General features: G+C 47.3%; 2 protein-coding genes across 3 annotated transcripts; one reads left to right on the forward strand and one right to left on the reverse strand.

Moving 5' to 3' along the window:
- Positions 1-5,913, forward strand: C1H1orf74 (chromosome 1 C1orf74 homolog). 2 transcript variants are annotated; one of them, XM_032634142.1, is made up of 2 exons: positions 1-265; positions 963-5,913. In XM_032634142.1, exon 2 carries the CDS (start codon positions 1,058-1,060, stop codon positions 1,847-1,849), a length of 792 nt encoding a protein of 263 aa, XP_032490033.1. In that variant the 5' UTR covers positions 1-265; positions 963-1,057; the 3' UTR covers positions 1,850-5,913. The 2 variants fall into 2 exon arrangements, with proteins under 2 accessions (XP_032490033.1, XP_032490024.1); XM_032634133.1 differs by having other exon boundaries at positions 1-261.
- TRAF3IP3 (TRAF3 interacting protein 3) lies at positions 2,192-25,586 on the reverse strand. Its single transcript, XM_032634156.1, is given in 17 exon segments — positions 2,192-2,308; positions 2,903-3,024; positions 3,785-3,870; positions 3,873-3,911; positions 5,005-5,064; positions 6,556-6,618; positions 7,150-7,285; positions 9,265-9,402; positions 9,525-9,665; positions 11,937-12,008; positions 18,627-18,722; positions 18,816-18,845; positions 19,107-19,131; positions 19,414-19,477; positions 19,611-19,758; positions 21,417-21,820; positions 25,378-25,586. Coding segments are annotated over 16 exon segments (1,656 nt in total). The 5' UTR covers positions 21,762-21,820; positions 25,378-25,586; the 3' UTR covers positions 2,192-2,217.
- Between the last annotated feature and the right edge of the window lie 1,015 nt (positions 25,587-26,601).

Below are 26,601 nucleotides of genomic sequence, written 5' to 3' on the forward strand. Positions count from 1 at the left end.
GGCTGCTCTGCGGGTAGTTCTAACGCGAGGTGCGCGAGCGGACTGGGTGACGTCAAGGAAGGCAGTGGGGCGGGGGACGTGTTGGGCATGCGCAATAGATCGACTTCGCCCACCCTGGCCCCAACGGCAGTAAAGGACCTGACCACGCTGGTGGGATTTCCAGTTTTGTGGCAGAGGGCGGGCGCCTTGCGGCTTTCTTGGCAGCGGGCAGGAAACTGGCAGGAGTTCCTGAGCCTGAACGTGCAGCGGAAGTAGAAGAACGTATGTATGTGTGAGAGAGACCTCTGCCTCATTTAACAAATTACGATACTATGCTCAGGAAACGGTGTAGGGGTTGAGGTGAGCCCATCGTCCGAGGGTCCGTGGATGTCCACTCGTAGGGGAAGGCGGGACCAGCAGAAGTTAAAGTACAACCCTCTTGCAATTCTACCCGATTTCCTTTATTTACTTTTCTGTCTCAGGGTGAGATGGTTGGTAGTCCACATTCTGGTGTATATTAGTTTAATCAGATTGCTATTCTTACAACTATTGGCGGGAAGCGAAGGGGGAGTTGGCAGTGAAAAGAATGCATTTGGAACCTAGAACTCCATCTCAGAGGGCAGTTTTAGGTGAAATGCTCAGAATTTTGCCAAAAACTCCCCTGCTTCCTTTCTGCCCCAAACTCCTTAACGTTTGAATCAGAGAAAATAAATTACAACAGGTAAAATTCAGCCAGAGAAAATATAAATCTAGGCGTAGGCTAGAAAGACACATGAATTTGGGACTAATGGAGGCCAAGTCAACCAAAAAATCAGATAGCATTGTTGACCCCATCTTGTCTGGGCTGGGTTAGCATTCCAAAGCAGAGGGAGGGGAAAATGGCCTCTGGAAGATGCTGTAAGACTTAAGGGAAAGTTGTTGGCAGGTTTCCTGGTATGTCACTAGCTGGTGTTAATAATCCACTGCTACTGCTTTGATTTTAGGCCCTTCTTCAAGTGTCTGGAGCTCAGAGATGCAACCCAGGGGAGGGAAATGTGACTAGTTGAGGAGGCCATGCTTACTGTTGCTGCCAGATCCCATGTCAGCACCAAGTCCTCAGCTGCTGGTGGCAGCTGCTCAGCAGACCCTGGGCATGGGAAAGAGACGAGGCCCACCCCGAGCTGTCTGCCTTCATCTAGCCGGAGAGGTGCTGGCTGTGGCCAGGGGACTGAAGCCAGCTCTGCTCTATGATTGCAACTGTGCAGGGGCAGCAGAGCTCCAGAGCTATCTGGAGGAGCTGCAGGGCCTGGGCTTCCCGACCCAGGGACTTCACATCCTTGAGATTGGAGAAAGCAGCCTGATTGTCCTTCCGGAGCATGTGTGTCGGCACTTGGAGCAGGTGCTGCTTGGTACCGTAGTCTTTGTGGATGTTTCCAGCTTTCAACTTCACCCTTCCATCTGCTCCCTGGACCAGCTTCAGGACTTAAAGGCCCTCGTGGCTGAGATCATCACACATTTGCAGGGGCCACGGAGGAACCAATCCCTGGCAGTCTCCTGCAGCAGGCTCCGTTCCTCAGACTGGAATCTCTGTACTGTGTTTGGGATCCTCCTGGGCTATCCTGTCCCCTATACTTTTCACATGAACCAGGGAGATGACAACTGCTTAGCCCAGACCCCACTACGGGTGTTCACCGCCCGGATCTCATGGCTACGTGGTCAACCACCAGTCTTGCTCTATTCCTTTAGTGTCCCAGAGAGCTTGTTCCCATCCTTGAGGAACATTCTAAACACTTGGGAGAAGGACCTTAGAACTCGATGTAGGACTCAGAATGACTTCACTGACCTCAGCATCTCCTCTGAGATAGTCACACTGCCGGCTGTGGCCCTCTGACTTTAACTCTTTTCCTGTGTAGAAGGAGCTCGGTAAATGATCAGCTCTAGGTCAGAGATGGCACCTAGGAATCATCTCAAGTGCCAATTCCAAGCATCTCGGGGACCTAGGGAAGAATGCTGTAATAAATTTGCCATTTTTATGCTGAACTGGACTAGGGAGAGTAGACCAGGATGCTTCAGGAATAAAGAGTTCTTTGGAACAGAGGCCATCAGGTGAAGTTTGTTTATTTTTACAGCAGGTTAAAAAAATGGGAGTCAGAAATCTCAGTTGAGTTGGAAAAACCCACACATTAAAGTACCCAGACCTGAGTTTTTTACTGAATTTCTTGCTTCTGATTATCACCCAAGGCAGCTGTCACCAGTTATTCAGAGCTTCAGGCTGTCCTTATTGGCCAGGAACACTGCCACTGCTATAGCAGTCAGTGCCGTCAGCATCAGAAGCCATCGGCCACGTTGCCTTTGTGAGGAGGGAGGGGGAGAGAAGAGAAAGAGGCCATGGGTTGGTCAGAGAAGATGCAGGCAAAAATAATCTTCCTTCTTCCCATTCTAGCCCAGTGGAAAACCTTGGGTTGTTGGAGGAGAAAAAGCTTTTTATATCTCTGTCTCTCTCACTTTGCCACCTCCCTCGGGATAAAACCACTTTCCAGTGGTCACTGGCCCGGCGAACCACAGCCAGCGGGGGCCAGGTACTTAAATACTGATATGAATAATCAAAAGTGGAAAATAACTCAGCAAAATTATATTCTGTTTATATTCCTTTTCTCGTCACTCTGTCCTTGCCACTATGCTCATAATAGACTAAAAGAACACCGTTTCATACTTCAGCTAGTAGTAAGTTTTTCCCTTCAGGCTCAGGCTTTCCATGAAAATTAGGCTTGGAGGCATGGGCCAGTGTTTCTTTACATGGTTGCTATACTCTCAGTACAGTATAAACCAAGCTGAACGGGGCAGGCTGGTCAGATGTTGGCAGGGGCTGAACAATTTTATGGGCAAGATTTGGCTAAAGGAGGAATCGTCCCACGATCACCTAGGGCTGTACGGGAGGATAGACCCTCTTACTCTGGGAGGCAGCTGCTGGCTCTGGTTCAGCTCTTCTCGACAATGCTGCAGCTTACGCAGGCAGGAGAGATACTCATCACTGAGGCTGTCTAATTCTGAATGCAGTTCTTTGCACTGTGTGGGGGCGGTGGGGGGGGCGTTGCGGGAGAACACCACCAAGGTCATCAAGACAGTTCTGTCAGGGACAGAGCTCAGGTGGGGGAGAGGGCCCTGTGTAAGTTGCCCTGTCATTCATTTGGAATTTTTACCTCCATCCTCCCTTCCCAGCTTTTCTCAGAGCTTTCAGTTTGCCTTCTGACTGTCTCACCTAGTTTGTTTGTAATGTGTTCATTTAAATGATTGATTATAATGCATATTATTGTATATTACACATGTGTGACAGTTGTATGTGCCAGTGCTTTGTAAATGGAGACACACAAAAATGAAGTTCCTATAGCACGCACAACCTGGAAGAGATCTTAGTGCAAGTCTCTTTGCTGGGAACTAGTTGTGTGTGAACACTTCAGGAGCTACGTATTTCTGTGAGTATGCAGATAGGAAGAGTTTTGTTATTTAAAAGACACTGTATAAAGTTTTAAGATACTCAACGTAGGACAGAGTTTGAGGAGTTAATGTGTTTGTTAAATGTGTTTGAGTTTAGGTTGACTTTCTGAAAAGTAACTCTTTAGTAAAACCTTGAATAAGGGTTGGTATAAACAAGAGAAAAGATTGACAAGTTAACCCGAAAGCAAAGATGTTTTATTCAGGCCTAAATGAATACCTGCACGCACCCAATCACAACTTAAGCTCAGAAATGCCTGTTGTCTGGCTGCCTCCCAGCAGTTTCCCTGTCACTGTAGGATGAGCCCCTTACTATCGGAGGTCACCATCTCACCTCCATTTCCTTGGCCAGGAGCTGCAAAGTTTTCTTTTGGAGCTGGTCTCTGAAATCCCAGTCCTTCTCCTTCCCTGGACCACTGCGTTATGGGAGGGCTTTGGACTCCACCCAGGCAAAGCCTGATCTAAAAAATCAGCCAGATTCGCAGTGAAAGTGAGGTCCATACCTCTGAGGAATGGTCCCTACACACTGAGAGAAGCCCTAAGCGGGAGGGAATAAGGAAGGGCCTGTCCCTGGCCAGACCGTGTGGATTGCAATTCTCTGACTTTTAAAGAACATCCATTGGGATCCTGCCCAGACTGGACAGAGAGTGGGAATTTGAGCCCCTTGAGGGCAAGGTTGGCATTTTACTTTTCTCTGTATCTCTAGTCCTGTCTAAAGCCAGATACTTTTAGAAAATACTTATTAATTTAGTTTCTTTGGTTGCATGTCACATCTTTTAGACTGGGAGGTTTGCTGGATGCTTCAGTATAACTCCATTTTCCTTCTGTCCTTGTTTCAAAATGATGAGATGAGAATGGCAGTCATATAACTCATCTTCATGTAGTTAAAGATGGTTTTTCAGCCACCTGGCAGTCTGCATCTTGGTGAAGAGAGCCCTGGCCTGGGAGTCAGAAATTCTGGATTGTGGTCATAGCTGTGTCCTTAATTTGTATGACCATAGACCCTCATTTATCTTCATTTTCTTATCCATCCTATGTGGGCATAATAATTCCTTCTTTATATTCTACCCAGTGATTGTGATGACAAAACAGAGGGCCATGTGCAGTGGATAAATGAGGAGCTTTTGCCCCTCCAGATGTATGATGAATTCTTCTCAGGAAGCTAAGGCAGCAGACTTGAGGGCTGAGAGTGGGGTGACTGTTCCATGTGACGTGGTTTCTACTTGGGGAGCTGGATGTGGTTTGGAAAGTTAAGGGTAAAAATTAACATAAAATCCTGAGTTCAAAATCAATTTATTGAAATATTCAATGCAGACATATGTTTTCAGAGGGAGTAGGAATCCTTTTCACAGTTTATATACCTCTCAGGATAGGAGGCTAACTAAACTATTCTCAGAGCCAATGATGAGTCCTTAAAATGGCCCTCTAGCTCCCTGACCTAATAGACTCCCAGAACTGGGTGGGACTCCAAGAGGTCATGTAGTCCATCCCGCTGTCTCTAGGCGGACAGGGAAAGGGCAATATCTTAGAATTTGTGGAAATAAATTTGCTGACCTTTCTTTGTTAAGAGTTTCTCCTGTTCTTGAAGCTGTAAGGATTGATTCTGAAGCAGACCTGTTGGAAAACACAAGGAACTTCTCTGTGCTAGCATATTTACTGCGAAGAGTAACTTTTCAGAACTTTGCTTAGAACCTTAATGATTGTGTTCCCATCTGTAGTTGGTTGAATTGTGTCTCCCCCACCTGCCCCCCACAAATTCATATGTCAAAGCCCTAACCCCCAGTACTTCAGGAATGTGACCCTATTTGGAGATAGGTTCTTTGCAGAGGTAATCAAGTTAAAATAGGACATTAGAATGGGCCCTAACCTAATATGACTGACGTCCTTATAAGAAGGGGAAATTTGGACACAGACGTGGATGGATGGAAGATGTGTGAAGAGATGGACAAGACAGCCATCTCCAAAACAAGGAAAGCGGTCTAGAACAGATCCTTCTCCCAGAGCCCTCAGAAGGAACCAACCCTGCCTGACACCTTGATTTTGGACTTCCAGCCTCTAGCACTATGAGAATGTAAATGTCTGTTCTTTAAGTCACCCAGTTTGTGGTGCTGTGTTTTGAACACACCATCCTTATGTCTTTCCCTACCATGTACATTTAAGTCTCTGCTTAAATGTTACCCTAGAAGAAAGACTTCCCCAGATGACCCTGTGTAAAATAGCAACTATTTTCTCTTTAACCTGCTTTATTTTTTCTCTGTAGCCGTTATTAATACCTGACACATATTTGTTCACAGAAGCTCCGTAGTCCACTGTAGTGTTTCCTTAGAATGTAAGCTTTGTTAGGGAAGAGACCGTGCCAGCTCTGTTCATTACTGTATCCCCAGTGAGTATCTAGGGTGCCTGGCACTTGGTAGGGGCTCAATAAATATGTATTGAATAAATAAAGGCATGATTTTGAAGTGACTTGCCCATTCAGCTCCCGCTGTGTAGGAGCCCGGCTTCTGCTGGTGTTCTTTTCCCCTTAGCCCTGTGGCTGCCTTGCTGTTTTCATATTCATTGCTGTTTGCATGAAACTTCTCTGTCAGGGTGTCAGAGGTTAAGGTGTGAGCTATTAATTGAATCAGGTTCTGCAGCTTTTCAGAAATTGCCTGCTTTTCTTCTGAGACGTCCCTTGTCTTCTTTGGCCTCAACATGTAATTTTGAAGTGGACTGAGGCATATGTATGTAGTGTGAGCTTATTTTCTGAACCATTCCTAGTGACAGGTCTATGTGACATGTACATAATAAATTAGACTATATAAAATAAGAACTACCTTAGAAAACTCAACACGTTTTGAAATCTGCAGTTCTGGGGGAAATGCAGGTGGTTGTCAGAGAACATGGTGGAGAAAAGTAGAAACAAAAAAACCCAGAGGCTAATGTGGAACTTGTGAAGAGCTGTAAATGGCCTCACTGCAGAAGAAGAGGGTCTGAAAATGCAGAGATAGAGGATATGCCAAGGACCAGGCTCCCCATCCCTCCTTTGGGTGCCTTTCGTGGGGCAGGAGCCCCAAGAACACCAAAAAGCCACCTGTGCTACTTTCAGAATCTGGAAAAGGGACTTACTCTGCAACTGCTGTACTTTGGTCACCAGGGCAAGTTTCTCCTCCTCTGACCTCTTTAGTTGATCTGAAAATGAAATAATGCAAACCAAAATAGACGAACCTAAGACTTAATGAGCTCGCCCCTGAGGCTGGAAATTGTAACAGATGCTGTCTTGCCCATGGCATCTGACAAGTGTCAAGTGGAAGTTGCTCTTTCTTCTGCTTGTCCCAGTTTGGAAGAGGTGAACCAGAACCCGACTACCTGGGATTTCATCTGCATCAACAGTGAGCTGAATTAAGGGTTATATGTGCACATAATTTGGTCTTCTCTCAGCTGACAGAGGCTGTGACTGGGAAACCTTCACTATGCCTTGTGTTTCAACTGACCTTTCCGTTTAAATTAGGAATGCGCCCTTGACACGTGACTGCTGTGTTCTGGCTTAGAGGGATGGGCTGGATCCTTTCAGTCTTGGATGATTAAAACAGCCTTGACTTTTTCTCAAAGTCAAATGAAATCGCCAAGTCAACCAAATGAACAAGCGAAAGACTGAAGCCTTTCCACCCAGCTTCCTTTCTCTGGGCTCCTTCAGCCAGAGGCCTCCAAGGAGAAGGGTACCTTGTAGGTGCTGGGTATCCGAGCTGCACAGGTCTCTGTCCCGCTGCAGGCGTTCAGTCTTGGTCTGCAGCTCCTGGCGCTCATTCTCCAGAAGCCTTAGGGCCTGGTTCATCTGTAAGTCTCTACTGTCTGCTCCCTGGAAGGAGGAGGAGGGGTGGACACAAGCAGGTCAGTGCTAGGGTGGAGGTGGGGGGCGGATCCCAAGGAAGAGGAAAACTAGAAAACTGTGGAATTTTAGAGCTGCAAGGAGCCTTAGGGAAATGGAAAAATAGGAAAAGTTTTAAAATTCTTTGCTCTATTCCTCACGCTTACAGCAAACAGTGCGTTAGATTTTTGATGTTCACAAGGGATACATTTGGGTAAATGCCCAAATTAAGGAATACTGAATCATCACTTTTCTAGATGTCTTCACTTTGTCTTTACTTCTCATTCTCACGCTATCTGGGGTGGCGGGGGAGGCGGGGTGGGGGGGGAGGAGGCGGGTAGGATCATTTTTCACAACGGATTAAGGTTAAAAAGAAACGGGCCTTCTGGAGAGTTGCCTTGTAGGTGATTCGAGGAAGAGAACAGTGGGTGAGATGTGGCTGCGGTGCAGCGCCCAGCGAGGTTCCCTCCTGTGATAAGACGACTCACTTGCTGTTTCTTATCAAATGGGCTTTTTTTAAGGAAAAAAAAAAAAAAAAGAATTTTAACGTCCTTTGAGAAATTCTTTGCCTTTTAAAATAAAAAATTAAAGAACAATATAAGAATAATTTGTACATAAGAATATAAAAAGTGAGAAGCAAAAATAGCGAGAAGCAAATTCTAAGGTTTCTGTTTTTTAATAGATTTGAAAGGAAATCTATAGATATGTCTTTTTTGCGGTACGTGGGCCTCTCCTGTTGCGGAGCACAGGCTCCGGATGCACAGGCTCAGCGGCCGTGGCTCACGGGCCCAGCCTCTCCGCGGCATGTGGGATCTTCCCAGACCAGGGCACGAACCTGTGTCCCCTGCATCGGCAGGCGGACTCTCAACCACTGCGCCACCAGGGAAGCCCAACCTTAAATGTTTTTAACCCCCATTCCTCTGTCTGATCGGTTCTTCCTTTTTCTACATTTGGAACATTAATTCTTCATAAACAAATATGATGTCTATGAGTACAAACTGCTCGAGGTAATAAGGGAATTACAAATGTCTTTTTAATGACTTTGAACTAGAGTTGCACTCTTCTTCATTGCTAATAGGATATTGTATATAAAACTCAAACACATTGATATCTGGACCACCATCCCCCCAACAAATTCTTTACAATCACTCAAAATGTTCCCCTTTCTCCCTGCTCACCTTAGAGCCACACATTAAGGTTTAGGTTGTTAAAAAACATAACAAATAAACAAAAACAACTTTCACACTTCATTGATCTTATTTCTAGAACTGGCACACACTAGGATTCTCAGATCCCAGCTTCAGTAAAAGTATAAAGAGACACTTTTGAGGTGGGTCCTCAAAATTCCAAACCAAGTAAGTAAAATCTGCGAAAAACAATAGCTAGTATCTATGGAGAGCTTATATGTGCGAGGCATTGTGCTAAGTGCTTTGCATGGATTTCCTCACCTAATCCTCACAACGATCCTATGATAGAGGTACCGTTATTATCCTCATTTTACCGATGTGGAAACTGAGGCTTAGGAGGTTAGTTGACTTCTCCACGGTAAACACAGATTGGAAATGATGCAACCCTTGAGAATGCCAAGGGTCTACTGATATGGCTTAAAAAACACATTGGCAAGATGTGTTAGTTGATACTCAAAACTGTAAGTAAACTGGTGACATTTATTCTGCCCCAGTAGTGGGCATTTCTGAACTGGATGCCCTGCTGGGATGGGGTGCAGAGAGTGGGTTGGGGCATGACAGTAGGCTGATGACTATTCCAGCCCAGCCCTTTGCATTCGGATGATGTCATTTCAATGAACACTTAGGTGTCATTTGCATGAGCAGTGCAGACATCCTTGCTAAACTCAAAATTAGCTTTGGGTCCCCCTGCCCAGCAGCAGCTTCTCTCATCACTGCTGTCAACACCTCCCTCCCCTAAACCCTGCCTTCCCTCCCCACCTCCCTACTCCCAGGGCCTGGTACCTGCAGTTTGGACTGAAGCACGTGGAGCTGGCTCTCCAGCTCCCTGTGCTGGGTCCCCAGGGTCCTCCAGTCCTCCTTCAGAGCCTCGTACTGGCTCTTCCACTCTTCACACTTCTGCTCGGCCAGAGCTAGGGACCGCTGAGGGAGATCAGAGGAGAGGGTGGTGCCTTGGGGGTTCCAGGAGGTCATGCAGCTGGCTCCCTTGCCACCCAGACTGCCCCAGGGTCCCCAGCCCCAAGGATTATGGAGCATCCCCACACCTGTGTGCTCTGCAGTTGCTGTTCTGCACTCATTTTCTCCTCCAGCACTTTCTGCAGTGACTCCTTGGCCTTCTGCTCATAGCTGTTTTTCTGGTCTTCCATCTCTAATAGCACCTTATTCATTCCCCAAGGAGTGTATTTCTGTAAATTTGAGGCAATTCAACAAATACACATTGAGCTACTGTGTGCTAAAGCCTGAGCAGGGATACAGAAATGAAAAGAAATTGGTCCTTGCCCACAGGGCAGAGATGTCAGTAATCTGGTGGACCTTCTTCCAGGCTGGAGGCAGGCAGGGAGAGTCCCTCAGGTGATGTGAGAGGTGAGTGGGGATAAAAAAACTGCCCTGGGCATGCTGGGCATTCTCCCCTAGGCCTTCCACAGGCACTTGAAATCCAACATTTCCAAAGGGAAATCATCCTTCTAAACCTGCTCCTATCTCAGTGACCAGCATCACCACCCACCAAGTCTCCCAAACCCTAAACCAGGGAATCACCCTTGATTTCTCTCTCACCTTCTTCAAGGAATCAGTTCATCATCAAGCTTTGTCAAGTCAATGTATCCTCGTACCTGTATCCTCTATCCCTACTGCCACCTCCTTAGTTCAGACCCCAGTAATACTATTATATGGATTATATCGAGACTATATATTATCTTCATGCCTTGCCTCCCTTCAAACCCTTTTCAGTCCTGCAGCTAGAGGGTTCTTTCCAAAACGTAAATCTGATCACGTCGCAACCTGCTTAAATCTCTCAGTGGTTCTCAGTATTCTAAGAATCAGGTCCAAACTCCTTGGCATGGTTCCTAGTTACAAGCCCAGACTTTCATCTCATGCTGCCTCCATGCAAGCTGAACTGCTTGTAGGTCCTCTAAGCACTGTGCTTTTCAGCCTCTGCCTTTGCCCATAAAGCTGCTTCTACTTAGAGTATCGTGACCCACACTTTTCACTTGGTTAACTTCTACCCATGTTCAAGATTCAGCTCTAGAATCATAAATTCTGATAAACTTGGCCAACCATACCTACCCCTCGTCTCTTTATGGATTAGGTAGTTTTACTGGTGTTCACATAGTATCTGTATTTCTAATCTGTTGACTCATCTGTCTCCTTTAAGGGACTGTAAACTCCTTTGAGGCAGGGAGCATTTTTAAAAAAATAAAATTATTTTTGTAGGCTTGGGGATCTGAACAATATTCAGTAGTCAAGTTTTAAAAATTAATACATTTGTATTTTTAGAATCTCTCATGGCTTCAAGATCAAAAATAAAAAGACACAAGAGCAGCTTTGCAAATTCACTGGGGGTCTTGCCCTTCCAGTGCTTTTCATTTTTATGTCCTGTGATTTTTGGGAAAGCGGGAGCCTTTTACTATCGATTCTGGGTTACCCAACTGGGTAAGAGATAGTCTAGATAATGCAAATTTAGAGTTCAATATCAAATCATTTCCATTTAGCTTTGGAGTCATCTGAAAGTTTGGATTTAAATGTTGAGTGGGTCTTATGTTCTTGGAATTGTCACTAGAAACCAGATACAGGAGTTACTGGTTGAGATCATACATGGTTATGTCCAGGTTATTGGATTTAACCATGCTGGTCACTGACCAGCTTTATCCCCCATTGAAAACGAGTAGACTGGCATTCTGGATTATATGTCAGTCTCTTATGAGCTTGGTTGGCATTACTGAAAAAATAAAAGTTGTGGATCCGCAAACCCATAGACTATATAGACTATAGACTATATGTTCCCCTGCAAAATTCTAACTACGTGGCCACCTTATCTTCCTAACATCAAGTGGGAGCAGTCTGGCCGGTTCATCTCGTTCTCTTGACTTATCTCCCCGCCTGTCAGAAATCTATCACTTCTCGAGTGTGAAAACTGACTTTTTTCTATCTCATGTAATCCAAGATCAGGCCAATCAAGAGATTACCGGAGCTGGATAGCAATGCCACAGAAAGCCAGGAGTCACAGTCTTTTACTTTCTCCCAGGGATTGCTGGTAGATAAAAGTTGCCCATGGCATGAAAATCATTTTGCGAGACTTCATTGTAATATCCAACCCATCTGTTCAAATATTAGGGCCTGTGAAGTTCTATCCAGGTGAGCTGAATCTTTACCAAGGGCCTCTCCCTACGTTTCCAGGTATTCTCAAAGTTCCCCTGGAGCTGGCAAAGCGCTTAGTGCTGGGCTTCATTTCCTAGGGTACAAAGTGAAGGACACCAGGAGAAAGGGAGAGGGGGATGGAGATAGTGTTTTGGTGAATTGGAGACCAAAGTGAAAATGGTAAAGGCCAGAACTGGGTGAGTAGGGATGGGTGCATTAATCTCTAGCAGGTCATGTTTCTAGAGAGTAAGCTTGACGTTCAAGCATTCTCTCCCTTAATTCTAGATTCCTGGGCTAGAAGTGTCCTCCGGAATGCTTACCTGGGTACAGGTGTACAGCTGGTTTTCCAAAGATCTCAGTTTGCCCTTCAATTTGTCTTCATTAAGCTGGCCCTGGAGCAAATGGGATGAGTTAGCCAGAATACAGCTTGGGCCAGAATACAGCATGCAAAGAGTTTTGTTCCGTATTCCCAGCCTACTGCCTAGAATAAACAGTGTTTGTGGAATTGAGCTCTTTCAGGAGGTAGAGAGAGGGAGAGATGACAGATGTTTGGAAAGAAAAGGATCTTTTCCTCTTTCTCTGTAATAGGAGAAGGAAGAATCAGACTGGACCCCAAAGTCTTCTGTGTACCTTGAGGTTTTGTATCAAGTGGCTCAGGATATCATAGCAGGGGCCCATTTGAAGGAAAGCTTCTAAGCTCTCCTTTTCTTCTTTCATTACCTCTCTCCCCTGTCTGGCCAGGCACTTCTATACTCCGCACCTCCTCTCAGTCTAGTACCTGGCCCTTTACCTCTAAAGGCCAGTAGGACTAAAGGGGTCTCCCCTCCCAGGGGGAACATACATCCCTCCCTTACCCCCTGTTATGGGCTGAATTATGTCCCCCTAACCTCCCCACAACGTGCATACGTTGACCTCCTAATCCCCAGTACCTCAGAAGGTGACTGTATTTGGAGATAAGTTCTTTAAAGAGATAATTGAGGTCCTTAGGGTGGGCCCTAATCCAATATGACTGGTGTGCTCATAAGAAGAGGAGATTTGAACATCAGGATATGCAGAGGGAAGGCCACATGAGGACACAGGGAGGAGAAAGCCATCTGCAAGCCAAGGAGAGAGGCCTCAGAAGAAACCAACCGTGTCAACACCTTGTCCTCACACTTCTAGCCTTCAGAACTGTGAGAAAATACATTTATGTTGGTGAAGCCACCCAGTCTGTGGTACTTTGTTATAGCAGCCCTAGCAAACGAATACAGTCCCCTCTCTGCCCTACACACACACACACACACACACACACACACACACACACACACACTCAAGATGAGAAATTCTCTAAGAAAGCAGGAAAGGGAGGAGGGATATTAAGGCAGGGTGTGTATGTGTGCGTGGTAGTGACGGTGGTGGTGAGAGGACCTCCCAGAAAGCCACATGCTATTTATTCACGATCTGGGTCTGTCTAGTGGCATTTTGGACATTCCAAGAGGGACGTAAATCTCAAGGGCGGGGGTGGCGAAAGGCAGGCAGGCAGGCCCGTTATTTGTTTCTCAGTATTTCTGCTGAGCAGCCGACAGCTTCCTTGCTGCCTTATTCTTTCCTCCACCTGTAGACATGTTCCTTTCTCCCAGGTAGGGGTTTTGTTCCTCCAGTCCTGAGTCTGATTTAAGGTTGTGTGTGTGAGGGGGTGAGGGCGGGGAGGTGCCGTGGATGAGAGCCAGTTTCCCAGAGAAAAGGCCATGGGTCTCTTTAGCAGTAACCGGTTCTCATATCCTTTCGCTGGCTTTTCCAAGCAGGCCCCGTGGGACGCTTGTGAGGTCTAGAAATTACATTTCTCCTCAGGCCTGAGACGCCACCGTCCCTCTCCGTTGGGAGACGGCTTGGACACGGCTTGGACGTTTCCAACCCTTACAATGTTTCTGGTCTGTAACGGCCAGAGGGCAGAGGAGCCTCTGTTTTCTTTGTTTGTTTGTTTGTTTTGTTTTTATTTTTTTCGGTATGCGGGCCTCTCACTGTTGTGGCCTCTCCCGTTGCGGAGCACAGGCTCCGGACGCGCAGGCTCAGCGGCCATGGCTCACGGGCCTAGCGGCTCCGCGGCATGTGGGATCCTCCTGGACCGGGGCACGAACCTGTGTCCCCTGCATCGGCAGGCGGACTCTCAACCACTGCGCCACCAGGGAAGCCCGAGCCTCTGTTCTGAGGTCTGTCCCCCTCACTGAGTTTCAGGGCACCTGGGAGAGGCAGGAAGTGGTATCTCACAGCTCCTGTTTTGATCTTGTTTGGCCGATTCTTCTAACCCTGGGAGCCAGGGGGCACCTCCACCCTTTTTCCTTCCTGTATTCCTCAGCGGGGCCTTGCAAAAGCAAAAGGCTTTGCCAAAAATAATTTTTCAAAGTGCCTTCTGCTATGAATGTTTTTCATAATGTCTGGTGTGAGAGCCGAGGGTCAGGATTTGGCATCTACAATAACCACAGGGCTTTGGGACAGATAGAACAGATGGAAAAGACTTCTACTGTTCTGGGCTCCAGAGTAACTGGGAAAAGTTACTCCCCTGCATGGCCTGTTCATTATTAATCCACAGGTCCTGAAATCAACTCCTTCCACCTGTATCGCAGCTCCGGGTTCAGAGAGTGTGACTGTGTATTTTCCTTTGCCTAAACTCTTACTTTGCAGGATGCAATCAAACCCACTGAGTTTGACAGTTTATCTTGTGGTAGTTTCAGAAGAAAACAAGCCCAAGGCAATATTCTTACAATTCCCTCAGTCTCCTACCCTTTCTGGGTAGCTCCCTTCTCCTTCCTTAGTATGGTTTCTATCCAGTATTTTTGCCTCTTCCAACTGTTTTTGTGTTTTAGCCACTCCCCAGATTACTTTTCCATTCACGTTGTAATAGAAGACAATTCAGTTAGCCCCTTCAGTGGAGACGAAGGGCCACCCAAGTCTGGGGCTTGAAAACATCTCTGATCCACAGCCCCGCCTGCCCAGACTCCCCAAGGCAGGCAGGGAAGTTGCAGCCGAGTTGTTGCGAATGGGGCATGTGGTTTCCTGGTCTGAGCCCCGGCTCTCCCCACATGAAGCCCAGTGGTACAGTATGGGGAAAGAAGCACTTTTTACAGGCCAATTGTGGAACTTTTTTGGCAGTAGCATCCCAGGAACCCAGGGTTCAGAGAGCATAGTATCCCCGCTTGTAAAAGGGAGCAAGGTGGGGGCCATACACACCCGATGCTGGTCTGAGGGCTTCAGCTCCTGCTTCTGCTTGGCTTTCCCCTTGCCTCTGATCTGCTCTCCAGAAACACCACCGCCTCACCGCAGAAGCACCAGCCCACTTATCTCTCTGCTCTACTAGAGGTTGCTTAGGGCCTGCAGCCAATCCCCCACTGCGCTGTCATCTTAAGATCTCATTTCCACTTTGCAGAACTCAAAACCCACGTGTGCCCTGCTCTGGGTTTGTATTGCCCCATACTGAGGGCTTGCTTTCTCTACTGCCCAAACTGTTTCTGCTCTGAAGCTTGGAGCCAGCTCAGGAGTCTTTGCTGTGCCCCAGGGCCTGTCACATCCAAAAGGCCCAAAGTCATCTTGAAGGTGGAGGCAACAGAGGGAGCTGATCTCTGGTGTTCTAATAGAGTTTGTGGTGAGCTTCTCTGCATGTGCATTTGGAGATTCAAATTATGGAGGCCAAATGGAAAAAAAAATAAAGGCCTGAACTTGGCTGAATATCGGAGTCCCTGTTCTGGCCACATTCTTCCACTTAACTTTTCCCAAGTATGGAAGTCTGGGACTGTCTTTTCATTGAAGTTGAGCTTTCCAAGGAAGGGGTAGGGGGTTGAATTGTCTTGTTTTGGGGGAAGCAAGAGCTGTTAACTGAAAAAACCTGAGACTATTTTTCTTAAAAACGGGAAGCTGAGGGGTTGGTGGGGAGGAAGAAGACAAAAAGGGTGAATATTAGGGGGTGGGGGGAGAAGGGAGGGAGAAAACCACAGCTGGAGGAACTCCTGCCCCCCGCAGGAGCATGGAGCGAAACCGCCCTCAGAGTCTACCTTGGAAATGTCTCTTAATAAATCCTCCCCATTCCCACCACGCTGGCTGTAATTCAGCTTCTGATTGTGTCTTACCTGCGGTATTGCAAGAACTTTCACCACCCCTACACCCACTGGGAGCCAGGGTCCTCATTGTTGTCAGAGAACCGTTTATAAGGTTTATAAAACACAGATCTGATCAATTGCTTTCAACTCAGTTCTACAGCTATCTTTTTCATTTCATTTAATTAATTAATTTATTTCTTGGCCACGCCACACGGCACGTGGGATCTTTCTTCCCTGACTAGGGATCGAACCCGCACCCCCCGGCATTGGAAGCGTGGAGTCTTAACCGCTGGACCGCCAAGGAAGTCCCACCACAGCTATCTTAGTACACGTGCTGCCAAGCGAGTGCAACTCCACGGCTACTGGACAAGCTCCTTCTCAGGGTGGGCCGGACACTGCTAAGCGTAGGGCTTTAAACCTGAGGAGAACGTGGTCCCACTGCTCCCCTGCTTATTGCCTGCGGCAGTGTTTCTCAAACTGGGGTGGCATGCATTCTCATGATATATATATATATATATATATCTTTTAAGAGGGAATCTATAACTATTTAAGTTTGAGATACCCTATTCAACAGAAAAAGTTTAAGCGCCATAATTCTAAAGACCTATCTGAGGCCCCTTCGGTCTTATCTTTGGAGCTACTCTGACACAGTCCCTTCATTTCCATCACACTCTGCTATACCCTACGCTTTGTTACACCTAGGCCTGTAATCATTCTGATTCCTTTACTGTGAGCACCCTTTTCCTTTTTCCTTCTTCTTACTCTTCATCATTCCTGCTTCTGTACTGGTAAACTCCTATTCAATCCTTCCAGACCCCACTAAAATGGTCCGTTTCCTTTGGAGTCTACCCTATACCACCTCAGGCAGAAGAACTGCTCCCTTCTCTTTTCTCTGTGTCACTTTGTAGAAAGTGCTGTTACAGCTTTAGCACACTGCAGTAGAGTTATTTATGACCTGTCTCTCTCTTCCTGGCTGATGTTGGAACTCCTAAAGACAAAGCACCCTACCTCTGTCCCTGTAGCACCCAAGCCAGCACATAGTTGGAACTTATCAGATGTCTGTTGAATAAATGAATGAGACAATCTCAGTTTAGTTCAGCACCGGAAACCACCTGGCATGCACAGCTGTCTGTCTCCAGGGCTCCTACTCAGCTATGAAACAACTTCCTAACCAGCAGAGAGCCCTGAACATAAACACCTAAATCCGGATACAGTGACTGACATGAAGAGGGAGGGCTGAGCCTAGGAGTCTCTTTGACATCACTGCAAACTTCTTAGTTTTGTCCCACGTCCTCCCATCCCATCTCTCTGTCTAAGCACAGCCATCTACGTGGTAAGGTCAGATGTGCACGGAGCCTGGGAGGTTGTGTGTTCTCTCTGTGCACCCGGGGCTTTCTGCTCCAGTCGCATCAAACTGCTTATGCTCCCTGAACATTAAAGTCTAGGGGTTTCGATGTGGGGTCCAAGGACCCCTGGGAATCCAGGATCTGCAAGGTCTTCCCTTTTCCAACTACATATCTGTGTGAGGCTGGATTTTCCTCATATGCTTCAACCAAAACAATGTATTAACAACAGACTGAATGCAGACGCAAATATGAGAATCTAGCTGTCTTCCGTTCAGACATTAAAAAGATTTGCCAGCTCGGTGCTTTGTGACCACCTAGAGGGGTGGGATAAGGAGGGAGGGAGGAAGACGCAAGAGGGAAGGGATATGGGGATATATGTATGCATATAGCTGGTTCACTTTGTTATACAGCAGAAAATAACACAACACTATAATTATACTCCAATAAAGATGTTAAAAAAAAACAAAAAACAAAACCAAACAAAAATTTGAAAAAGCATAAAACAATGCCACTCCTCTCACTATTTTTTTAAGAAATATACTATTTTTTGCAAAGATATATAATTTAGGTTCACATGTAATCTATTTAATATTGTTATTTTAAAATTAATGCATATTTTAAGATTCCTGTTTTCATTTCAAGTGGTAAATATAAAAAGTTCTTTGGATTTTAATATATATTTTTAAAGAGTATAAAGGGGTCCTGAGATTAAAAAGCTGGAGACCCATTGCATTAACCTATATCATGCCTCTGGTTCTTTGCCTATGCTGTATCCCCTGCCCAGAATATAGTTCCTGTTTCCACATTTGCCTGGAAAATACTAATATAACTATAAATATTTCCCTGGTTCTCCCCTTCTGTGGATTCATTCATTCCTCCTTGTATTCTACTATATCCTGAAAGCCTTTATTTCTCACATCGCTGCTTTGTTTAGGCATCTGTCTCCCTGACAAAACCGCAAGCTCTCTAAAATCAGGAACCCTGTCTAATTAATCTCATTTCCAGTGCTCAGTGTAGAGAACATGACTTATGAATATTTGTTGAATGAATGGACTAAAATCAGGAAGTCTGAATTTTAGATCCAGTTCTGCCTCTAACTAGCAGGGTGACTGTGGACTAGTCACCTGACCTCCCTGACACTCAGTTTCCTCATTGGCAAAATGAGAAAATTAACTAATCTCGAAGGTCCCTTCCCGCTTTGACATTCACGTCTGGGCTGACCAGTAGGTGTAGGATGACTTGGAATTAATATTGGTGTGAATCCCATATGAAAATAGTTGCATTTATCACAGTCAGTAATATTAACTGAATTGGGACCGTCCTTTCTTCCAACAAACTAAAAAATGGAAACTCTTGCCTCTTTTGGTTCTGGGTCTTCCCTGGGTGTGTCCTCAGCTGACCACCCTGGATTGAGCCAAGCTCTCCCATATATTTACTGTGACATGTTTGACCTCTAGGTCTTAGCACCATCCCCCACTTTCAGCCTCTTCAGTAGCGAAAAAGCCCCTTCTCTTGCTGGGATGGTATGGAAAGAAGAATGAGATAGGCACACATAGAAGTCCATGAGCTTTGTTCAAGCAAAGATTTCCCTTACCTTCCAAGAGCTGTCAGAGGCCCGAATCAGGGCAGACAGTAGGTCTTGGAGAATCACCATTTTCTGTTTTAGAATCAGCTCCCTCTGTAGGGCCTCCTGGGGGGCAAAATGCAAGAGGGTAAGATTAAGTTGGAGGAGAAGGGAGCAGATGGATGGAGGAGCTGCGGGGAGAATTCACATGTTACTTACTTTGAGGTACTCAGAAAGCTGGATGATTTCCTAGAGAGAAAGAAAAAGATATTTAAGAAGATTGTAAGTTCCCTGAAATCCTAGAACATGGAACCCGAGCCAGGATTGGCTTGTGCTGAGTAAACTTTCTTCCTTGACTCAGGGTCCCTCCAGGCCCCCATGTCTATGCTCATCCAGGAAGAGGGTACCCCTCCATCCCAGCTGAGTTTACCGTGGAATTCCAGAATGTCAGAGCTTGGAGTAGAGTAGATGCCACCTGATTCAACACCTTCACCATGAGGATTTTCTTACCTTATCTAGAACTGCAACTCCATAACTGGAAGAGAAGAAAAAAACACAAAAATAAAGAACAAAAATGACAATGGATCAAAGAAATAAGAGTGTCAGGAGGCGGTGTATTGATTCCTTCTCTGATCTCTTCTGAAGAGCCAATGGGGAAGCGGAGAGGGGGAAGGCCTTCCTTTTTCTTAATTAAGGTGGATGTGGAAGTTCCTTGTGCTCCTCTCCACATTCTGGGGGAGGGTTCAGGTAAAAGCTTAGGAGAGAGGAATGGATGGGCTGTGAAGGAGTTGAGGTCAGGAACATGAAAGGTACTCACTTGGTTTGCTGACTGGCATCGTGCTTAATTGTTGGCTGTGTTTCTTCTGCCTTTGTCTGAGTGCCTGAGGGATAGGGATAAGGCAATTCAGAACCCATGGGAGAGGCAGTGAGGGAAGTGGGGAGGGATAGGGACTCTCCACTGCCAGCGAGTGGAAATGCCTCGGCCCAGTGAGTGAAGGAAGGCCCTGCTCTTACCACGGTGGTGTTTGGGTGGCTTCCTGATGGGAGGGTCCTGTGGTGGAAGGCCCCCAGCCTGGGAGGGGAGGTGGTCAGCTGGATCCCTCCAGGTGCCTAAGGGAGGATGGTGTTGGGTTGCAAAGACTTCGGAGCTGGTCCCTGACACCTGGAAAGCAAGTGGGGGATGCTGAGAGCCTAGACAGAACCTCTTAGAACAGAATTCTCCAGCTGACTGCAGAAAGATGAGCCAGTGATCAAGTTTCAGGTCCAGAAAACCAAAGGAACCCATTCAAGCCTTCAAAGCTACAAGGTTATCCCTGCTCCTGCCCTTTCTTGTCCTGGCTGGTGGGATCGGTCCTCCTCAGTTCAGGCAAATGGGGAGCTGGGTTTGTCTCCAATTACTCTCTCTAGAGTCCCTGATCCCGGAAAGAGAACCGGTCTGAGGTGGGAGTGAGGGGATCTGGGATCAGGTCCTGCCTCTTGTTGGTCTCAGTCTCCTGGCTGTATAATGAGGAGCTTGGAGTAGATGGTGTCCAAGGTGCCTTCCTATTCTAGAGGTGGTTTCCTTCCTCTTAGTAACAGCTGGACTATTGTTGAGGTTTTGTGTGAAGAGAAGGTAAATTAGGCAGCTGTAGGGAGGAATGCAGCAGTAGTTGTCACAATTTTGCTTGCTATTTTTACATTTTCTTCTTACAAACTAAAAAAATTTATGTTTGTAACATAACACTAAAAGGCTAAGAAATGCATGTGACAGCTAATCATGCAGACTAACTGAATCTCAAGAAACCTTAAATAACTGATAGGCTCAGGAAGAGTTCTTTAGGTAACTGTGTTTTCTGTTCTTTTTCTCCTTAAAATTATTTTTTCAACCGAAGGCACGTAGAAACCTTCTTGCCTTAGAAAGTACACAGTTGGTTTTATTTTACAGCTGGGCTCGAGGATCATTCTTCTGGACAGCACCTCCTGTTGTGGATAACACATGCACTGGTTAAGAAGGCCCAACAGAGCACCTACTCTGGGGACAGTACAATACCAGTTACTTCCAGGGAATCCGGAGGACCCATCCCTGCTGTCCACATGCTCACAATGTGGATAGGAAGACACAGATGGTTTGCTGGCTGAGTTCATTTCAACGTACCCTGGCTTTTGCCAGCACTGCTCCTTCCCAGGGTGGACTAATGGGCCCTCTAAAAGTTACACAATCTTAGAGGATTTATAACCTCATAAAAACCACAGAGAGCAGAGGTGGCCTGGAGAAGCTAGGGAAGCTAGGGCTTCCTGGGCCAGATGGCAGCCTTAGGTGAACGATATTGGAATTGGGATGGCCCAAGAGAAAGAGAGAAGGTGGGTGATGCAGCAGCCTTACAGAAGAATAGAGACGAGAAATGTGTGTGTGTGTGTGTGTGCGTGTGTGTGTGTGTGTGATTTGAGGGAGACATTAAGAGATTGGTCTGTGTCCCTGGCCTACAGTAAGCATTCATCGAATGTTTGTTGAATGACGGAGGAATGAATGCCGTAGAAGGTATGTCTAGATAGACTGAACTTGAACTAATACTAGGAATTAGCTATGGAATTGTTTTTAAATTATTCTTTTCTCTCCTAAAAGGCAAGTGCAAAACAAAAAGATAGCTAAACAAACAAAAAAAAAACCCCAAAACACAACAACAAAAATATCTGTTGAATAAGTGGCTAAGGGAGACTTTATGATAACTGAGGAAGGATGGACTTCATTTAAATCACTTCTTAGTGACCTTGAGCCCACCCACCTGCCTTGGTGCTGCACCCCATCCCCTCCAGAGCACTGTGTCCCTCTACATGGCCCACCTGCTGTCTGGGGGAAGAAATCCTGTTGGCCCAAGACAAGGGCTCCTTGAGGTCGGTCGCCTGGCCTGGCCTCCTGGAGGGACCTGGCTCCCTGGCCTGCGGGCTCTGTGCCTCGCCTTTCTCTTCCACCTTCAGGTTCCTCCGTCTGAAAAACTGCTGTTGTCGTGCCCTCTGGAGCTGTTCCCTCTGCTGGGTCCTCAGCACCTTCCCCACCTGGCGGCAAGTGGTCACATTGGGGCGGCAGCGGCGGCTCTCACGGGTCTCCTGCCGGCGCTCGCACTTGGCCTCGTAGCTCTCAGCCCACCGGGCCAAGCCAGAGGCAGGCCTAGGGTCTGGGCTGATCATGATGACCTCCCGAGCACCTGTTGTGCTTGGCTTCCAGTTCCTGGAATACCTGCCCGGATCTGCCAAGTGCCAACAGAGAGGCGAAGAGGAGGGGTCAGGAGATGGGCCGAAAAATGGCCATCTTCCTGGACGAGGGGGTAGAAATAGCACAGCGTCCCATATGTGTGGGTTGACAACTGAAGAGGGGATGATGTCATACGGGAACTCAGGACTTCTGGATTCAGCCTCTAGACTAATTTCTGCTCTTCTCGGGCCTGTGTCTCCCCTTCTGCAAAGTGGTGAGATTCCCCTGGCTGCCACTTCTTCCTTGACCAAACGTCTCACCCTGCCTCTGAGTTAGGGGAACGTGAGAAATAATTGATAAAAATCACTAAAAGCTTCTTCTGGAGGGCAGATGGGGCTGTGTTCCTTTTCCAGGGACTTCTAAAGAACCAGTTAAATTGGCTCCCTGATCCCCAATCTAAAAGGAAAGCCAGAATCTTCACTGCTCTCTTGGCTGAGTTGTTACTAACAGAGGTGAGCAACTTTTCTCAAGGCCTGGAGGGATAGCCAAACCCCTCGAGGTGCTACCAGTCCTACGACCAGCACTCACTGTCCTCTGTTTAGCCTTTAGCAGCTATCTTGCCAGCCTGGTCCTGGGCATGGTTCAGGAGGGACACCCCACGTTATTGCCTACAGTCATGGAGCCCTGACCTCGGTCCCTTGGCACTCCACTCCTGGCCCAGGACTGGGCTCTGACTCTGAGGTACAGGACAACCCAGATCCATACTGGCTGATAACTTGCCATTTGCCCATCACCGGCCAAAACTCATTTCAGAGCTTTCAGCTCAGTATCTCTTCAAGTGGCAGGTTCCATTTTTTTAGGATCACCTCCCTGTTAGGGCTAAGTATGGTGCCGAGTCTGCTTTCCTTAGCCCAGACACAGATTGTGCCATCGAAACCAGCAACGATGTGGATTATACCTAAATAAGGCTATTGCCAAGAAAAAGGAAACCAAAGCGAACAAACAAAAACAGTAACCAAAAGTCCCCAGGGAACCAGGCTTGGAGTAGAGACCACAATTGCTGCCCCTCTACATGGCCTTACCTGCTACTCACATAACCCCACCCTCACCCCTTCTGCCTTCTCCGTGCCCTTCTCTCTCTTTCCTACTCTCCCTCACCTACCTTCTGCAAATTTGTTCATTCTCCTAGAACCCTCTGGTAGCTTGGCTGAGTTGGGGCTGGACATGGCTAAGCTGGATTCTGAGCACTGGAAATTCTGGTCCCTGGGGTCAGTCCAGAGACTGATGAAGGGAGGGGGACTTCCCCTTACAGCTGCCGCCTCTCTCTGTCCCACAGCCTCACTACCCACTGCCCTGGGAATCTAGCTCCCGGGGAGGTCAGTGAAGGGATTTCTCAGCTTCACCAACCAGGAGGCATTTGCTGGCTCTGGCCCTTCGGGTTTATTTATAGTCAAACAGACTCGACAGGTAGCAGCCTCTCTGCCCTTTCACTGGAGTTCCCTGCTCCTCCTGGATCAGTCTGGAATTCTCTGCAGGATTCTTGCTCTCTCTTTCTCTCTCTCTCGTCATACGACTCCTTCTGGGGGCTCATGGGTGGGGGCGTATCACACCCTGAGAGGGGGTCTTACACAGTCAGACCCTGTTCGCTCTCCAATGCCTGACTCTCCAGGCTCGGAGGGGCATCTCCTGGCCTTGGGCAGTGCTGACCCCAAGCAGAACTGTTAGATTGTCAATGCTTGTCCGCTCCTCATCTCATCCCTGGGTGCCTCTCCCCTTTCTTTAGGCTTTTCTCCTCACTCCTACTCTGTAGGGTCCCCTCACTTCTCACCTGCCACTTTCTTTGTTTAAAAACTTAGGAAAGGATCTGAGAGGCCCATTCATATTAAATTATGAAGGACTGGGTGTGCAGGTAAACTCCACTTTCAGAATCTATACTTGTGGTTTCCTAAACCATAGGCCCTAGTTATTCTGCCGTAAATGGGGGAGACGGGGTGCCCCGACCCTGGACTCAGACTGTGTGGGCTCCTGTCCTGGCCCTGTCATCTACTACCCACGTGCTTTTGAACAAGCTATTAACTGTCTCTATGTCTCTGTCTCCTCATTTATAAAGTGGGAACCTACCTCCTAAGGTTATGAGGATTAAAGAGAAAATGCATGTCCACAAGCATCTGGGACATAGCACACAATAAATGTTAGCTTTTGATAATAATGTGATTATTATCACTCCTGTCCTACTGATCTTGGATATTGAAGACTCAATGCTATAAGACAAATGTCCCGAGCTAACCTAGCACTCCAGGACCGAGAATGCCTCATCCTCCAACTCCCCTGCCCCCTTTCTCTTTGAAGGGGCACTGTCTACCCCACGGAGGCGATGCTGGTCCCTGGTTGAAATCATATTTACTGTTGCTCTGTTCCTCTGACTTCTGGGTGTAGGCTACAGGGAGAAAGGACTACTCTGTGGTCTGGATACAACTGCCATTTCAGTTAGGCCTGGCAGAAAGGCAAAGAAGAGAGGACTGCCTGCTTCCCACCTTTAAAATGTGGGGCGCTAGGTCCCCTCCCTGTTTGGTTCCAGGTAATCCCTCAGGCTTCGTAGACGAGGAAGATCCCTTGATTGTGGAGAATCTTCCTGCCTCCTGCTGTGAAGAAAAGAGGGCTGTCTGGGAGAGATAAGTGTGTGGGCTCTGTCTACACTAGTTCACTGAAACGCATGGCTGCCCTGCTCTGTTTCCGGTGGGGGGGGGGGCGCAGACGTTAGCCCTTGCTACCCAAGCTGGGAGTTGCAATGGGAAAGTCTCCTCAGAGATGTGAGTATTCTCAGGCCCCCAGGCTCTCACACTGGGTAGGATTTGGTGTGGCACACCTGGGTAGAATCATACCCAGCTTTCCGGGAGGTCTTGGCTATTCTGATTTGCTTAAGCACAAGAAGCCATGTGGACGGCTGACTGACAGAGATGGGCTGTAGAAGAAAATGGAACGGGTCCCCGTGTGCTTCAAAGAAAGGTCACTGGGCCACTGCCCAGGCAGCCCTTGGTGGCATGACAGGGCCCAGCTGGAGCTCTGGGAAAGGGTGGTATTGGCTGGGGGAGACTGTCCTCACTGCCACAGGGGGAGATCAGGGCGCTGCCCTCACCTGACTGTGCTTTGTTGCTGCCTTTCCCGGTCTTTGCTCCTAATTCCCTGCTGTGTGTGTGATAAATGGCCTCCTGCATGAATGAACGGTCTGGCCTTACTAGCCGAGAGCTCTCAGAGTGAGGTAGGAGAGAAGGGGCTGCACGCAAGCTGCTGGGCAGGCAGCTTGGTGCTATGGGGTCCCTGCTGTGAAGGGAGCTGTAAAATGCGCCTCCCATCACTGGGGAGCCTGAACCCTTAGTCATCTGACTCACTGCTAATCTAATCTTATGGACGCAGCAAAGAGTGATGGAAGCTGTGCCTCTGGAGACCAACGCGGGACACTTTCCTGTGTACCCAACCCCCAACACTCAAACTACAAAATCCACTCCAGTATCTCCCCTTTCAGACCAGGGAAGCTGGCAGACAGAGCCTCTTCTGCCCCACCCCAGAATCGGAGGTCCCCAACCTGGACACAAAAGCCTCCTCCTAAGTTACCTTGGGTCCCAGGCTCCAACCCAAGCAGCTCAGGAAAGCCTCCCAGCTCCTGGGCAGATCTCGGCTCTGGTCTCTGATGGGGCAAGCTCTCAATCCATGGCTCTGGGCCCCCTTAGCATTTCCCTTCTTGGTACTGTCTTTCTTTTTGCACAGCAGCCTTGCTGAAACAGGAAACCACAATACTTGCTCACCCCAGTTCTTCTCTCTTCCTCTCTGGTGTGATCTGAGGGGCGCCTGAACCTTGAGGCCTTCAGGGCTGGGCTCAGGAGCTCCTCCCACCAGCAGGCATCCCAGCCACCCTTTCTCTTGCTCTTCGATTGGTCTGAGCTCTTGGTCAGTTTCAAGTCAAAATTCCCTTTCTAGCTTAGACAAGGATGGGTCTCTGGGTCAGATTCAAACCTTGCAGTTTCTATGAAGGGGGAAAAAAGGCCTTTTTGACCTAGAAGAGAGGTTCCAGTGTAGGTTTTCACGTGTATCAGGTAGTTCCCTGTGTAAGGATTTTCTCTTTTCTTACTTTACTTCTTCCCAATCCTGGTGTTGTGAAGGCTTTCTGCTCTTCTAAAGTACTGGTATTTTTTTTCAGAATTCTGGAATGAGGTCAGCTCTGAACTTCCTCCTTTCTGAAGCAACGGGACGGGACACAGCGGGTAGGGGAAGGTGAAAAGATGGTGGTTGGGTGGCTGGGAAATCAGGGATCAATAGCAGGCAGAATCTTATGAAAATATTTCCCAATCCACTGAACTAGGAAATTTGGGGAAAAACTAAAAGGAACTTATCTGTGTGCATTAAAAAGAAACTATTACAAATGCGATAGGAAATTTCCAAGAAGTTCAGTATAAGACGGTGGAGAGGGAACCGGATTGGGACAAGTTGACTGAGTAGCTTTGTTACCTTTGTGCAGTTCATCTTGTCTGAATGGCCCATTCAGTGTCTGAATGGATGATTAATGTGGCTCCCATGAAGTCTAAGACTTCACATGTGAGGCACGTAATGAGACTTTTAAATAGCTGTGATAAGATAACAATTATTAAGAGGTTGGGAGTATGTCACAATCTTCTCTGTTGCCTACTACTGCCTCCATTCTCTGAGGAGAAAGAGAACAGGAGAAGGCAGGGGAAAATGAAGAGGATGAATTCTCAAGTGCTGGGACTGAAGGGAAACGACATTCCCTCAGGATGAGAGACAATAGCCCAAGGTCCTGTGTCTGAAGCTTGGCACATGGAG

Source organism: Phocoena sinus, chromosome 1 (assembly GCF_008692025.1).
Source record: "Phocoena sinus isolate mPhoSin1 chromosome 1, mPhoSin1.pri, whole genome shotgun sequence".
Classification (NCBI taxonomy): Eukaryota; Metazoa; Chordata; class Mammalia; order Artiodactyla; family Phocoenidae; genus Phocoena; species Phocoena sinus.